Genomic DNA, 15,000 nt, shown 5'->3' with positions numbered 1-15,000 from the left:
TTTTGAATATTTTTTAATTTCTCTCACTAATTTTGTGTCCAATCATTTTACTGTGAGGTTGTGTTTGATATCTGGCACAAATGTGTTGTCTTCTCATGTTTAGGATGCAGGATTTGGAGCCAGTCTAATCACTGATAGCAATAAGGATAAGACTGCTGCCTTAGACCACTCAGACACCATAAGAAGGTTGGAACAGAATCGTACATCACATTATAAATGCACTTTAACCCTAACCCCCCTCAATCCTCCAAAATCCTTTTGGCTGATTTGGAGGATTTCGGATGATTTAGGGTGAATGGCAAAAGTGCATGGCTAATTGCAAAGGATGTCATGCATTAGACTTTGTGTTGTTTTTGCTTAGTCATGCATAAATTCAGCCCGATATTCTTTTGAATCAACTGCACTGCTCAAGAATGCCATTTGCCTCAACATAATGACAGGAATTGCCAGAGGATTTGAAGGATTGAGGCAGTAGGTACACCTCCAGGTAACATTTTCAAGAAATTATCGAGGATTTCGGAGGATTGAGAGAGAATCCAATTGTTTTTCACTCCCAAATTAGAGGATTTGGGAGGATTGAGGATGGTCCCTAGCAAAAAAGGAGGAGGTTAGGGTTAATACTCTGTTTTGGATGTTTTACATCCACCCTGCTCATGGTCTGGTCTAATCTGGCTTCTCTTGTTAGTGGGACATGCAGACTCATGTTCTTAATGGGAAGCTCTCTTCAGAGCTTTGGGAGGGTCTTTCTTGCGGGGTGGATGTGTGAAGTTTTTGTGGTAGTTTGATGTTCTTTACTTCCAGGACAGCTGAATAAGAGAGACCTGTTGATCGTCTGCACTCACCCTGCCCCACAGAATTCCCTTCTGCATTGTAGACTTTCTTGACTAGTTTTCTCGTCAGTGCTTTGGTACTTTTTGGTCACCAGGTGGCGCCGTTCGTTCCTCTTCTCTCTCGTCTTTGGCGTGCCGGTCATTGTCATGATGCTGTATGACGTCATAGCACACCCCATGCACCCGTGTATCTTCCCTGGACTCTCCGTGCACAACCTTCTGCTCTTCTGTTTCTGCACACCAATACAGGTCAGTTGCAACATCCTGCTTCCCGTAACAGTCTTAAGTTCATGTTTTGGTCAATCGAATTCCAAAACCTACTGTTTCATTGTTCTGTGTCAGCTGTCATTCACTGTTGTGCTGTAGCATATTGACCATTAGGAATGGTTTCAAATCTACACATCCCAAAAAATTTGAGTACTAGCCATAACGAAGAGATCAATTGTGACCCGCTCTGCAAAAAGGTGTAATAAGTCGAGCAGTGCAAAAATGCAAAAATGGCCCATTCCATGTGCCGAGGGTGAAAATATTTGGAAATCATTTTGAGGCCAATTGCTTGACCAGAAAGCCTTGGTTGCTAAGGAAAACCAAGAGAGTGTCTAATTTCAGTTTAATGTTTCTTTTCATTACGTTTAAAGGGCATTGTCTCAAAAGCATGTGTGATAAAATGAAATTATATGAATATAAAAAATATGCAAATGGCAAATAAGTCAAAAATGCAAAATGCCACTGGGATGAATTGTATATCAAATGAAAGCTTTGGATGAGAGCAATGCGATTATATATATATAACTCAAACTAAAAAAATGTGACATAATACACTGTTTTGAAGAGCTGGTCACAATTTTTAAAGTATGTTTTGTCCTTTTGTATTGATTTCTAAAGAGCAGTACCTAAAATATTTTGTTGTTGGGTTTCCCATTCGACCATTGATATTTGAGTAATTGAGTTATATAATGTGAATTCGTTTTTGCATGTACATGTATGGTGTAACTTGTCTTCAGATTTAGTCAAAATTATTAGGTGCATTTAACCAAGTGTCACGTTTTTTGCATAGAAACAAATCTCAGGCATGAGGCCTTGTATAAAGAGTTATGGTGGCTTGACTTTACAGGACTGAAACCTTGAAATACAGCAAGCAGCATAATTACAGGAAGGTTTAATGAAGTTAAACATTTTACACGTCCTGTTTGTTCCCAGGTTTTAGGGGGGCGTTACTTCTACATCCAAGCCTACAAGGCTCTGAAGCACGGTGCCGCCAATATGGATGTTCTGATTGTCTTGGCAACCACCCTATCCTATGTCTACTCTGTCATCATCCTTGTCATTGCCATCCTGTCGGGGGCCACCACCAGCCCCAGGACATTCTTTGATGCCCCGCCCATGTTGTACATATTTGTGACGCTGGGACGATGGATGGAACATGTTGCTAAGGTTAGTGTGAGAAAATACTGCTCACATTATATAGTATTGAAATTCACAGTTCACCAAGAGAATGGCATATTATGTATTAAAAATTGCTGCTTTTGGTAGAATGCCAACCTTCAGATCTTTGCATGTACGTGCATGAAACATATGGAAATAAATGTACGAGGCTTACATATTCCAACTATAAAATTATTTTTAAGTTGTCATTGATGCATGCCCTACTGATGATATCCCTTTTGTTGGCGGACTCAACTGAAAGGCTGAACAATTCCACATGGCAGCAGTTGTGGCTGATCATGTGCCTTGAAGTGTAATGTTAGTTCTTCTAACACAGCCATGTGAAGTGGAGTAAATGAAAAGAGATGATAGATGCATGAATTTATCAGTAAGAGGAAAGTTAAGCTGCACCTTCTTCGCGAATGTCAACACAAATGTGAAAGACATTGATATGTTGACTTGCACGTAGACTTTTCACCGTTCTCTCTGTTTTTTTCTCCCAATTTGTTGCTGAACCTCACTTGGGTATGCTGAGTATTTGTGAATTTATTTCAAGAGTTTTTGGTAATATGGTCGAGTAGTAAGTGCAGTGATGTTGTCAGACGTTTCAAAGCAACTTATTTTGAAATTTTTGCATAATTTTAATTGCCGTTTCCCAAACCAATATTCATTGCAATTAACAAAATCAAAAAACAAAACAAATGTAAACTACATGACCTGTAATTAATCCTTCCAGATCCTTCAAAACCTGCAAGGAGGCTTTGAGAATTTTAGTAGAGCCCAGCCATTGTTATTTTATTTGGGACTTGATGCCCCTCAAAAGTTTAAAGACCTTTATTTCAGCACAATAATGAATCTTATACGATGCAGCTGGAAACTGGTCAGATGCACCGTGCCATTTGTTGGAGAATTGACACACATAAATTACATTTGCATATTGCCTGGAAGAGATTACAATCCAGGCTAACTGATGTTAGTAGTTAAAGAAGGCTACCACTGTGGATATAAAAGGAAGTTATCCTTGTTCATTCCAACACAGGGCAAGACCTCAGAGGCCTTGACCAAGTTGATGTCCCTCCAAGCCACGGAGGCCCGCCTGGTCACCTTTAATGAGCTGGGTCAGCCGGATGCAGAGAAACTGATCGACGTTGACCTGTTGCAGCGGAACGATCGGGTGAAGATTCTACCTGGGGAGAAGATACCAGTTGATGGAGTCATCGTGGAGGGCTCTTCGATGGTAGATGAATCACTTATCACTGGAGAGTCCATGCCTGTTACAAAGAAGCTAGGTGATCATGCTTTTAATGGAATTTATACATTGTAAAAATAAATGATGTCCGAATTTACCAGAGGATCAAGGCACTGCATTTCTTGTGGTGTTGTTACCCCTGATCGGCAGGCACATTTTCATTCCTGGATCTGGAGCCACATCAGGCAGCATTACCTGCTGTAGAAGGTAATCAAGTGTGCATTGGATGACATACTTTGCCCTCAAAATTTCTGAGCTCAAATTTTACATCCTGTTTGATACATCTGACATGTAATGTGCAAGTCCATGGATGACATTTTGGACACAATTTCATATTTTTTACACATCTTATATTGCATCACTTATTTCTTGTACTGTTTTTTTTTACAATGCTAGGGAGCACTGTGATTGGAGGTACCATCAACCAGAATGGAGTGCTACTCGTAAAGGCCACCCATGTTGGTGCTGATACAGCACTCTCTCATATTGTCAAGCTAGTGGAAGAGGCACAAACATCAAAGGTAGAAATAAATGCTTCGTTTCTGCTGCATGGAATTTGAAAATCCTCACTTTTTTGAGATTGTTTAGAGGACAACTTTAGTGAAGTTATTCTTCTGGTACTTTAAGATATGGTATTGAATTAAAATGAAACCTATGCTGGTTTTATATGAAATGCACTTTTTTACATCACCTTTACATGTACATCATGTGTATGATAACTTGAGACTTTTTTCCAATAGCCTCGGTGAAGGCAAACATTTGCAAGTGGTATGGATTGTGCAGGAGTTTGGTTGCACATATTGTTTTTTCCATTTGGCTGAGACAGACTTTGAGTTATGAAAATACAGCCAGATATTCCACCAGTGAAAATATAATTTGCCTCAAACTGCTTCCTGCAATAAGCTACAGAGTACCATTAACAACTACGTGTTACTCATGGGCAGTCTGAAGTGATCAACCTTATCCTATGACCATCTTGTTGGCATCCAGGCTCCCATCCAGAAGCTAGCTGACCGCATCGCTGGCTACTTTGTGCCCGGTATTGTCTTCATCACACTGGTCACCTTGACTGCCCACGTCATTAAGGGATACACGGATCCAGATATGGTGCATCCGACATTCCTTCTAAATGTAAGTCATGCTGTTGAGTCACCTCTCCGGCCGCGGTTGACCTCCTAGGGATCCAAATATTGTTCAGTGCACTTAGATTGTGGTTGTTCCATATACATCCCAGTTGTGAAAATAGAATATTCCATTTCACACCAGTCAGGTGTCTCTTGGAACTACATTTTGCTGTCTGCTGTGTGGCTTGCACTGTTTCTCTGCTGCCTAACAGTGAGCCGTGTAGTGTTGTATGGAATTTCTAGTCGTGTTTCATTCCCAGGAAGTCTGCTGCAAGGTGTAACTTTTAATGTGTGTGTCCTCCACGACAGACGAACCACAACATGAGCAGCAGCCACATGATCTGGCAGTATTCTTTCCAGTGTGCCATCTCTGTCCTGTCCATCGCCTGCCCCTGTGCTCTGGGTCTTGCCACCCCTACTGCCGTCATGGTGGGGACTGGGGTGGGGGCCATCAACGGCATCCTCATCAAGGGAGGGGGACCCTTGGAGATTGCGCACAAGGTAGGAACGGTGTTATCTACTCGCATGCACAGACAAAAGTACATGTGTCACAGGTGACTGTAAGGTGGCTGGCGACCAAATGCATGCATGCACTAATATACAAAGAGAAACAGGCTACCAGGCAGTTCACCTGCACATTCGTGCAGAATGATGTAACATGGATAGAATCAAGTGGTTAGTAGTTCCATTCCAGATTCCGGCCATGTGTCGTGTCAGCATTCCAACAGCACTATCAGCACAGCTGTATACCAACTTCCACGCTTTAAGTTCTTGAATGGCCTTGCCCTTTCAAAGTTTTTAACTGACTCATTGCACACGTCTTTTGCCCATTCGAACATGTTGACATTTGACATTCGTTCACACAAGGGAGTAAAATTCACCTGATGATTGCCAACAATGTTTTGTTTCTTGGTTCAGATCAAGACGGTTGTGTTTGATAAGACTGGGACCATCACCCAAGGTGCCCCTAGAGTCGTACGAGTCCTCCTTTTTCTCTCAGACTCCATCATCTCCCAGCAGAAGCTGGTTGCCCTGGCCGGCTCAGCAGAGGCCAACAGCGAGCACCCCATCGGTGCTGCCATCACCAAGTTTGCCAAAGAGGTCAGGCATGCCTTCTCAGTCTGGACCATTCGGGCGACAAATAGAAATTTGTATGCTGTAAATGAACCATAAATTTGGTAGTTGGTACCCAACATATCGCGTCAAATGTTCTGGCTTTATTTTTTTTACACACTGAGTCAGCCATGTCTGTTGGGGAAATGCATCACTAAAGGAATATTGCTGCCTTGGTTGGAAACTGGAATTTGTGGTTTGTTCATGTAATTTTTTTTGTAATTTTCTGTAGAATAATCTTGCAGAACTATATAAAATATACTACTGTCACCATCCTACGGTCTTGTGATTATTTCAGGGGGAGATGATATGAAGGGGGCACGTTGTAGTCCTAGTGTGTTTCTATTCTATAGGAAATAATCAGTTGATACTGTTGGTCATTGCCAATTCTACCCAGTCAAGCCTCGTGTGCAATTTTTTTGATTTTTGTATTCTGGTGCAGATACCTTCAAGATTATTTTTTCCCTTCTGGACAGATCTTTGGTCGGGGCACGTTGGCCAAGTGCACAGACTTCAGCGCCGTCTCTGGGTGCGGTCTGATGTGCAACGTCAGCACCACGGAGACGGAGCAGCTGCTCAGCCAGTGCACAGATCGCAGCCTTGGTGACGTCACATCACAGGCAGATAAAGGCCAAGTGACGGTGGAGATTGACAGGCAGATAGTGGACGTGTTTGACTGCGTCCCCCCAATCATGCCAGCCAGTGAAAAGGGTATAATTCAGTTTTGTCTTCGTCGACACTTCACCTGTATTTGAGAATGATTCCCAAGACTTCAAAATTAAGAGAGTAGGAAAAATATTTGAATTAATTCAGGGCTTCTGCGGCCTGGGAAAAACTTTGCAAATTGAATTTCATTTTAACTTCCAGGTCAGGAAGTCATGGAAATTTGTGAAAATGACACAAGTTCTGGAATTGTCCTGGAATTTTGTGAGAACTATTTATAAATGTTATACAAATGTGCTTTGCGTAGTGGTAGGGGAGCATTGGAAATTTGATTTTTACACGCAACTTGATGGGAGAAATTTCACTGATACTGGCATTTTTTGCTTCTTGCTTTTCATTTTAACCGGCACATTTCATGAAACAGGTTTACAAATCAGCATTTTGACGAACTGAGTCTTGAAGCTCCATAATTTGGTCATGGCAAAAGTCATGGAATCTTGTCTCAAGAGGTGCAGGAACCCATTTTAAGTTGACCCCACATTAGAGGTCAAGGATTGCTAGCCATTCTCGGCCACACTTATGTGACTCCTGTATCTTACTGGTGACAGCCATGACCATACTAGTTTGTAACTTGTGCTCACTTCAACAATTGTAGGGTGCTCTTTATATGTGTATGGTAGTATTTAAAAATGAACCTTTTTTGTGTGTAGATCAAGTGTCTGTCAACCTAAAGCAGCCTGACAACGGTCTGTACAAGGTCTTGATTGGCAACCGGGAGTGGATGAAAAGGAACTTCTGTGAAGTTACCATGGAGATTGACCTGGAAATGAGCGACCACGAGGAGAGGGGGCAGACCGCGGTACTCGTCGCCATCAATGGTAAGCAATAGCTCAGGTTTTTGAACAGTTCAATGAACAAATAGAGAAGCATTGATCTGTTTTTAAAGGAACGGTTTCTTTTCTTGTGAAATACCTGGGTTTTTGTTGAACAGTGGAAGTTATGCCCACTTGTGTTATACTGTGTAACGCTATGTCTATTTTCCAGTGATGTCATAAAAAACTTATGGTGCTTTTGCATTGTATTGGGAGTAACAGGCAGGGCAGTTTGGAGCAGTACAGGGGCTAAATGGGTGAAGCTGTGATGCTGAAAGCTTTATGCCAGAGTTGAGTGAAGACTGGCTATGAACTACCATTGAGCAGACAGTTTTTATGAAGTGTAAGGGCAAACCTGTCACTAAAAGTTACCATCTCCCTGACTCCAAACACATCTTTGGAGATACCACAAATATATTCCACTAGTATGGTTTAATGTGTACTAACTACAGTCACGTCAGTCCTGTTGGTGTTTTTATTTCATGAGGGTCATTTGGGCTGAATTAAAGGCGTTCTTGTTAATGTTTCACTTGACTAGATGTGATCGTGGGTATGATCGTTGTGGCTGATGCAGTGAAGCCTGAGGCTGCCTTAGCCGTTTACATCCTCAAGAAGATGAAACTGAACACGGTGCTGCTGACAGGGGACAATCAAAAGACGGCCCAAGCTATCGCTGGACAAGTAAGTTGGAATTCTCTGCTTTGTTGGATTGGTGTGCATTGTACCAAGTGACAGTGTTGTGGCACCATGTCTCCAGTGGCAATAGTTTGTTTTTATGTGACAACTATAATGTCATTGTATTCTGTTTCTTATGTCTAGGAGAACATACCTCTCTGCTTAAAACTCTTCTAAGAAGAAAAAGCTGGGTACCAGTTATGCAGCCTCTAATTTTTGGCTTTCACAAAAAATGCTTAGTGTAATTTGAGAACCAAAATTAGAAGCCATTACTGCAGTGGTACAACGGGCGCAGACAGGTAGCACGCGTGCGTAACATTGACCAATAGGGTGTCGCGATTTGCCAAAAGCGTGTGCGCCTCAAGATCAGGAATGTGGATGTGAGCGCCACGCCACTGCAGTATCGCATCTCCTCAGATTAGTCTCTATATATATGTACACGGGTGATTTTGGACTGGTACACGCTTGAGGTGGAGACAAGTAATTATGGCAAAGTATCTTGCTTGTGAATACATATATTCACAAAACAGTGCTGTACAAATGAAGCCATGAATCCCCTTTGCAGTTTCCATCCCTGCATTTTGAGACTGATGCTAAGTGGACAAGTTCTCTGTGCTGTACAAATGAAGCCATGAATCCCCTTTGCAGTTTCCATCCCTGCATTTTGAGACTGATGCTAAGTGGACAAGTTCTCTGTGCTGTACAAATGAAGCCATGAATCCCCTTTGCAGTTTCCATCCCTGCATTTTGAGACTGATGCTAAGTGGACAAGTTCTCTGTGCTGTACAAATGAAGCCATGAATCCTCTTTGCAGTTTCCATCCCTGCATTTTGAGACTGATGCTAAGTGGACAAGTTCTCTGTGCTGTACAAATGAAGCCATGAATCCCCTTTGCAGTTTCCAACCCTGCATTTTGAGACTGATGCTAAGTGGACAAGTTCTCTGTGCTGTACAAATGAAGCCATGAATCCCCTTTGCAGTTTCCAACCCTGCATTTTGAGACTGATGCTAAGTGGACAAGTTCTCTGTGCTGTACAAATGAAGCCATGAATCCCCTTTGGGGTTTCCATCCCTGCACTTTGAGACTGATGCTAAGTGGACAAGTTCTCCTCTTTAACAACTGACACTCCACATTATTTCCTCTCACCAAGCTGCCAACCGCAGACAGTGCAGCACTGAGCATTGAACAGTACATGTACGTCCAGTCATGCATTTGCAAAGCTATTATTACTCTTGATGTCCACAGGTGGGCATCGGCCAGGTGTTTGCCGAAGTGCTACCCCAGCACAAGGTGGATAAGGTCCGTGAGCTGCAGCAGCAACAGCGCCACAAGCAGATTGTTGCCATGGTGGGAGACGGGATCAATGACTCGCCGGCGCTAGCCCAGGCGGACATCGGCATGGCCATCGGCACAGGGACAGATGTGGCCATCGAGGCCGCCAATATAGTGCTGATCAAGGTACAACATTATCAGGTTCTTTGTAATCAGTGTGTGGGTCTGCGGAAACCACAAGATATGAGGAAGCTGTCTCCATATGTCATGTTCCTTGAATACTGAGTTGCGTATGCGCATTGATATGTTTGGAAATGTGACCCATGATTTCATAACTCGGCTGAATTAGCTATTTTGACAATTCCTTTCCCACTGTTAATCACAGTACTTCAAAGTAATGCTAAGTTAAAAATGCTCTCTGCAGATAGCTTAGTAAGTTATAAATGATGAAAAATTGGACCTTTCTGTGGCACATTGGTATTATTTTTTAAATAGTTTATTCTTCTTCAGCCAGGTCTTGGCATGGTGGGGTATGAGTCTGGGGCATGTTCAAATAGTACATTATGTCTGCCGGTGTTAGCATGCCCAGTATATCTTTATTGCTAGTGGTATGCAGCCATATGCAAAGTGTAACATGCCCCTGAAGAGCCTTTGACGGCCCTTGTAGGATGGAAAATAAAAAGTGCATTGCATCTTTAAATTGAGTATTGATGTCTGTCTGCAAGAAAAATGATAAACCTAAATGGTTGATCTCACCGCTAGAGCAATGTAACATTTATATCTTGCCCTGACGTTAAATTTGTGTGAAGATTTGCGTCCTATTTTTCTCCACATTATTTTTATAGACATTAGGTAGGAGCCAGTGATAAACAAGGAATACTAATGTCACTGCCAAGAGTACAGGTATTTTGACCTCACTCTTCATACTGTTCTCTTTTTTTTTTCTCTTCAGGATAATTTACTAGATGTACCCACTGCCATCCACCTGTCACACAAGACTGTCCAAAGGATAAGACTCAATCTTGTCTTTGCTTTCTTCTACAACATCATTGCAATACCCATTGCAGCAGGTGGGTGGTATTCCACTCGGTTTGAAAGGGGGCCTGCATCAAAATCATGAATATATCATGTGAAACATGGTTTCAAATCTGTAACCTTGGCAAGTTACAATTTTGACAAATTACATTTACCAGTTGGGTAAACAAGTAGTTGATGAGAATGTGACTTGATGCATTTGTTGAGTGGGAAATTTATCAAATTGGCAAATTTAATATTAACGTGCTGAGAAAAACAAAGAAGAACCTGTTTAATGCGACACTAAAAAGACTCAACTCTCAGTCACATAGACTGCAAGATGTGAAGGGATGTGAAGAAATTAAATGGTCTTGGCAGGTCTTTCTATTGACGAAATCTCCCTTTGTTTACATGCGCAAAAATTGCAGGAGACAGGCATAAACCATGGAGTTGAAGTTTAGTAGGGAAGCGTACAAATAACGTGTGGTGTGATTGGTTTGAATGTCTTTTTGGGGCTTTGCTGTGGTGCTCTTTGGCAGTAATTGAATTTGCATTTTTGCATCAGGTGCTTTCATGAGCTGGGGTATTGCTTTACCACCTTGGGTGGCAGCTGCAGCCATGGCGACATCTAGCGTATCTGTCGTCAGCTCCTCACTTCTGCTGAAGCTGTAAGTTATGGAATAAGTTATCTTTGCCAGGTTGCAAACTTGTTGGTGCATGTGTAAGGTCATTAAGGCATCCTCACCAAGTCTTGAACTTGTTCATGTTCCGCTGGACCACTGAACCTGTTACCGTACGGACATGGGCAGTGAATTGAATTTTAAAAAAAAGGGGGGGGGGAAAGTGAAATTCTGCATAAGTTACAGCTGTGTAGTTTAGAGCTCTCCATATTCGGACAGACACCGACAAAGAAAGCAACAATAGTTTATCACAAATTGAAAGCACAAGTACAAGTTTTCCCTGTGCCTGGCAACGAGCGGCAACAGATAAGACTGGAAATTCTGGGTCAAGAAACGGGAGAACAAATTTGTGGAGCCAAACAAGTTCAGAACCGATAACCCAAATAAGTGACAAAAATGTAGGGAGTACACGTAGCCACTTGTTCTCCCGACCAGCCTTGGGATAGCATGATACAGCACAGATGGGGAGTCACGTACCCTGCCAAATCTACCCCAGAACTGTCAGCGAAAAAAAGCAAACTCCCTCGGGACCGACTGACTCACATTACAGGAAGATCGAAGCACATAGTCACACCGACGGACAGGAAGACAAGCGTGCACACTGCATGTCGTGATATCGTCCGCCGAGAGTTGGCGTCAGTAAAGATTTCTGCAGAATGTCTTGACAATATCCAGTAAGAGGTTCTAAGCACTGATAGAGAGGAAGACTTTTATAAGAGTAGAACATGAAATTTGCTTTAGAGTAACACCCCAGAAAAGAAAGTGGTGCAGCTCAATACTGTCCATTTTGAACAGGAAATGTCAAAAGGCGGTAGTTACAACATCCGGGGTTTGAAAGAAGACATTCTTGGCCTTTTTATTCTGTCCTGTTTGCATTGGGATACATCCATTCTATATCCCAGATCATACAAGCAATCCAAACTGAGTTAATGCAACTTTCTAGTCTTGATGCTTGATGTGATTGAAATAAAACGTGCATTTTATCTTTACAATTTGTTTTCAAAGGGCATGCTGACAAAGCAATGCACTGGATAAATGCCAAGGATTAACCTTTTTTTAACCATGTAATTTTCACGTACTGCAAGGTGACGTATTGAATTAAAAACGGGCAGTATTTGCTTTAACATTTTGTTGGGGAACAGACCGTAGTTTCCTTTATGACAGAGGCAAGGAGAATTTATTTTCTTGTTGTCAATGCCTGCTGATTCACAGATACCGCAAACCAGACTACAGCAAGATGGCCGAGAAAGACATGCCCGGCTTAGGCAGTCAGTCATCGGGGCGGGGATTTGTACGACCCAGACGGACCACAAAGAGAGACCTGGAGATGAAGGAGTTGACTCCGCCCCCTAGCAGGCTCCAGCGGCTGCTCGTCAAGCCCAAGTCCAGGATGCAAGACCGTGACCTGAGCGTTCACCTGCTGAGTGAGGATGAGGAGGAGGAATAAGTCAAGACTACTCCCAAACCAAACCTAGCTCCTCACAGATGTCCTTATATTCTGTACCCCGTTGCAATGCAAAATGGCTGCTTGCTTGTGTTGTATTCTGCCAACTGGCTCTATTAAAGTGCAAGCTAGCCACTTGATGTCATAGGAATATTGTGTTTGTGTTGTGACATCAGAAATGTCATAGAACGGTTCTGCAAGAGTTCCATGAAGTGCCTCGGTTGGAAATGATCTCTCATATATGAACCAGTATTTCATTGCCTCCATTGCTGTGGATATTTGGTACGTGTCTCAGTATTCTGATCAAAACATTAACTGCCTGGGTCATGACGGTCACTGCCATGACATTCCTATGCAGTCAGTTTGGAAGAAAGAAAGTCATCAGTATTGCACAACGTTAAAACTCAAATGTGCTGCACAACAAGTTATTTAGGTGAGCAGTTTCCCAGGATCAAAAGAGATCATACAGCCCACGCTGAGCCATTATTACCGGACTGAACACTGTGGACAGATACCCTTGACTCTGCTGTAGTGCTGTGCATTAGCAAGTAGCTCAGGAACCAAGTACTCTAATGAAGTAATGCACAGGTACCCGTGTACCCCAAACCCCCAAATTCTAAGAAAACAGAAAAAGCAAGTATGAAAATACATTCAAATTGCCAATTACCCACACTACTTATCAACAACCTTTGTTCATCAAGTACACTTTGTGTATTTCACATGCTCCTGATTTTTATTTTCAAATTTCCCCCACAAGCATGTTTTTAAAACCTGTGCTCTTTTCTTTGAAAATGTAAGAAGTAATTCCCAGGTACCTGGCTCCATAATCTGGAGCCAATTCCAGATGTCATTGGTCTGGCATTCAGGTACCTTATTCTGATGCAGAGTCCCTAGCACTGCTTGAGAACTGCCTTAGCAACGGTGCCAATACCTAAGAGCTCGTTGTTGATCATGATAGAATACTGCACAATCCGCAACAGCCATTCCAGTACACATTCTCATTGCTAGCACTACGATCCTAGCTGAGGGAGACGGACACACTGCCCTGTCACTCAAACCCATTCACCTTTACAATATCCCACCCATGGTCTAAAGCACTGCCCTCGGTCAATAAGTAAAATGCGCACAACTGAACGAAATTCAAATCTGTTGACAAATCCAACGATTGTTATCCAGAAAGTGGCCTATTAGTTCATGGTTGACATTTTGTTGGCTTCGTTCGATACTGCCGAGTATTATGCTTCAGAGAAATGTTTTTTTTTAATAGCGTTTGCCCGTTTAGTAAACATTAATTTGTAAAGTTGTCACACACATGTATCTGATTTTGTATTGAAGCTTGTTTAATTTTTTTAAGAGCGGTTCTATTTTAGTAATTATTGTTTGTATGTCAAATTGAGTTTATGGTATTTGAGTAGGCACAAAATGCATGCAACTCTTTCATGTATGAGTATTGACTATCAGTAGCTGATATAATCAAAGGTGTTGCTTTCTTTTGGAGGGGTAAGAGGTCAAACTCTGACCTCTGCATAATGTGAGGGGCAAAAACAAAGGGATCGTAGGTCACTCTAAATCTCCAAAATTGTACATGCAGCAAATTGTTAGAAATTGAATATGACAGAAAAGTATTTTAAAACTTCTGAATGTACATGTGAATATTCTGCAATTTATGAAATTATTCCAAGTATAAATGTGCGACAAAGATCCTAATAATTGAATCACTGCTCATGGAAATGCAACAGTCTCACAAATACTTTTTAACGTGCCATCATGAATTATGACATTTAATCCCAAATGTTTGCCATTAAGTAAAAGCAGTATTCAGGACAAAAGAGAGTTGAGTACGCATTTCATGCATACATGCTGTGGGCATTAAATCGTATTCTCTTCCTCAAGAACAATTTACATGTACATGTATGTGCTCGGATGCACCTTCTTGCACCTCTCCTGTGCCAACAACATCACATTGTACTTGTTATAAGGGAGCAAGTATTAGCTGATTCATCGCCCCCCCAAATCAGACCAAGGATACAATATGATGAAGTCCCATTCATTCAATTGATTGATTGATCCCCCCTCCAAAGCTCATCTTCAACTGTCGTCTTTGTATCAGACTTTCAAATTTATATGCATCATTGGAATGAAATGAAATACTCCACATCAATTGTCGGGTAGAAACGAAATTCAAGCTGGGACACGGAGCTGAGGTTAAGAAAAAAAAGGGCCTGACCATACACTGTGAAGAGCGCCCTCTTGTGACACAAGTGATGGCGACATTGTGCACGATGACATTCAATTTGCATAAAACACCTTGGCAAAGACATGGGCCGTGTCTACCACACACTTAACTACTTAACTGCTGTTTGGAATGATGTTTCTATTTCCTTGGGACTGGATGTCACATGAAAATAAAAACATTTTTGTCTGACACTGTAGAGGACATCATGGTTGTTGAAAAAATTTGACTAAAAATGACCATTCCCGATAAAGCTCTGAGCATCTTGAAATCTGTACACACACATAGGTAAAGTTAAATGTCGCTGGTACTTATAACATGTTACACAGGCGTTTAATCAAAGCAGGCCGAACTGCTTCTCCATGAGTGCATGTGGGTTGCCCATGACTTCAGCATCTCCAGGAG

The 15,000-nt window shown here is 42.0% G+C and overlaps 2 protein-coding genes across 9 annotated transcripts in view; one reads left to right on the top strand and one right to left on the bottom strand.

The window, feature by feature from the left end:
- Positions 1–14,193, top strand: part of LOC110979819 (copper-transporting ATPase 2-like) — a 22,203-nt gene extending 8,010 nt beyond the window's left edge. For all 5 annotated transcript variants that reach the window (XM_022235908.2, XM_087133452.1, XM_022235911.2 and 2 more), the window contains 15 exons: positions 104–186; positions 926–1,079; positions 2,031–2,264; positions 3,295–3,544; positions 3,901–4,025; positions 4,495–4,635; positions 4,938–5,129; positions 5,547–5,729; positions 6,218–6,452; positions 7,115–7,282; positions 7,815–7,957; positions 9,198–9,410; positions 10,177–10,294; positions 10,804–10,906; positions 12,131–14,193. In XM_022235908.2, coding sequence (XP_022091600.2) covers positions 104–186; positions 926–1,079; positions 2,031–2,264; positions 3,295–3,544; positions 3,901–4,025; positions 4,495–4,635; positions 4,938–5,129; positions 5,547–5,729; positions 6,218–6,452; positions 7,115–7,282; positions 7,815–7,957; positions 9,198–9,410; positions 10,177–10,294; positions 10,804–10,906; positions 12,131–12,365 — 2,577 coding nt within the window. In that variant the 3' untranslated portion in view covers positions 12,366–14,193. The remainder of the gene's footprint in view (positions 1–103; positions 187–925; positions 1,080–2,030; positions 2,265–3,294; positions 3,545–3,900; positions 4,026–4,494; positions 4,636–4,937; positions 5,130–5,546; positions 5,730–6,217; positions 6,453–7,114; positions 7,283–7,814; positions 7,958–9,197; positions 9,411–10,176; positions 10,295–10,803; positions 10,907–12,130) is intronic.
- The window catches only part of pomp (proteasome maturation protein), a 194,206-nt gene continuing 193,316 nt past the window's right edge, over positions 14,111–15,000 (bottom strand). For all 4 annotated transcript variants that reach the window (XM_087133454.1, XM_022235913.2, XM_022235912.2 and 1 more), the window contains exon 6: positions 14,111–15,000. In XM_087133454.1, coding sequence (XP_086989580.1) covers positions 14,933–15,000 — 68 coding nt within the window. In that variant the 3' untranslated portion in view covers positions 14,111–14,932.

The sequence above is a fragment of the Acanthaster planci genome, linkage group LG02 (assembly GCF_054643075.1).
Source record: "Acanthaster planci isolate LZ-2023a linkage group LG02, COTS_SCS, whole genome shotgun sequence".
Taxonomy (NCBI): domain Eukaryota; kingdom Metazoa; phylum Echinodermata; class Asteroidea; order Valvatida; family Acanthasteridae; genus Acanthaster; species Acanthaster planci.
The sequence above is the reverse complement of the archived record's forward strand: the minus strand, read 5'-3'. Positions and strand labels throughout refer to the sequence as shown.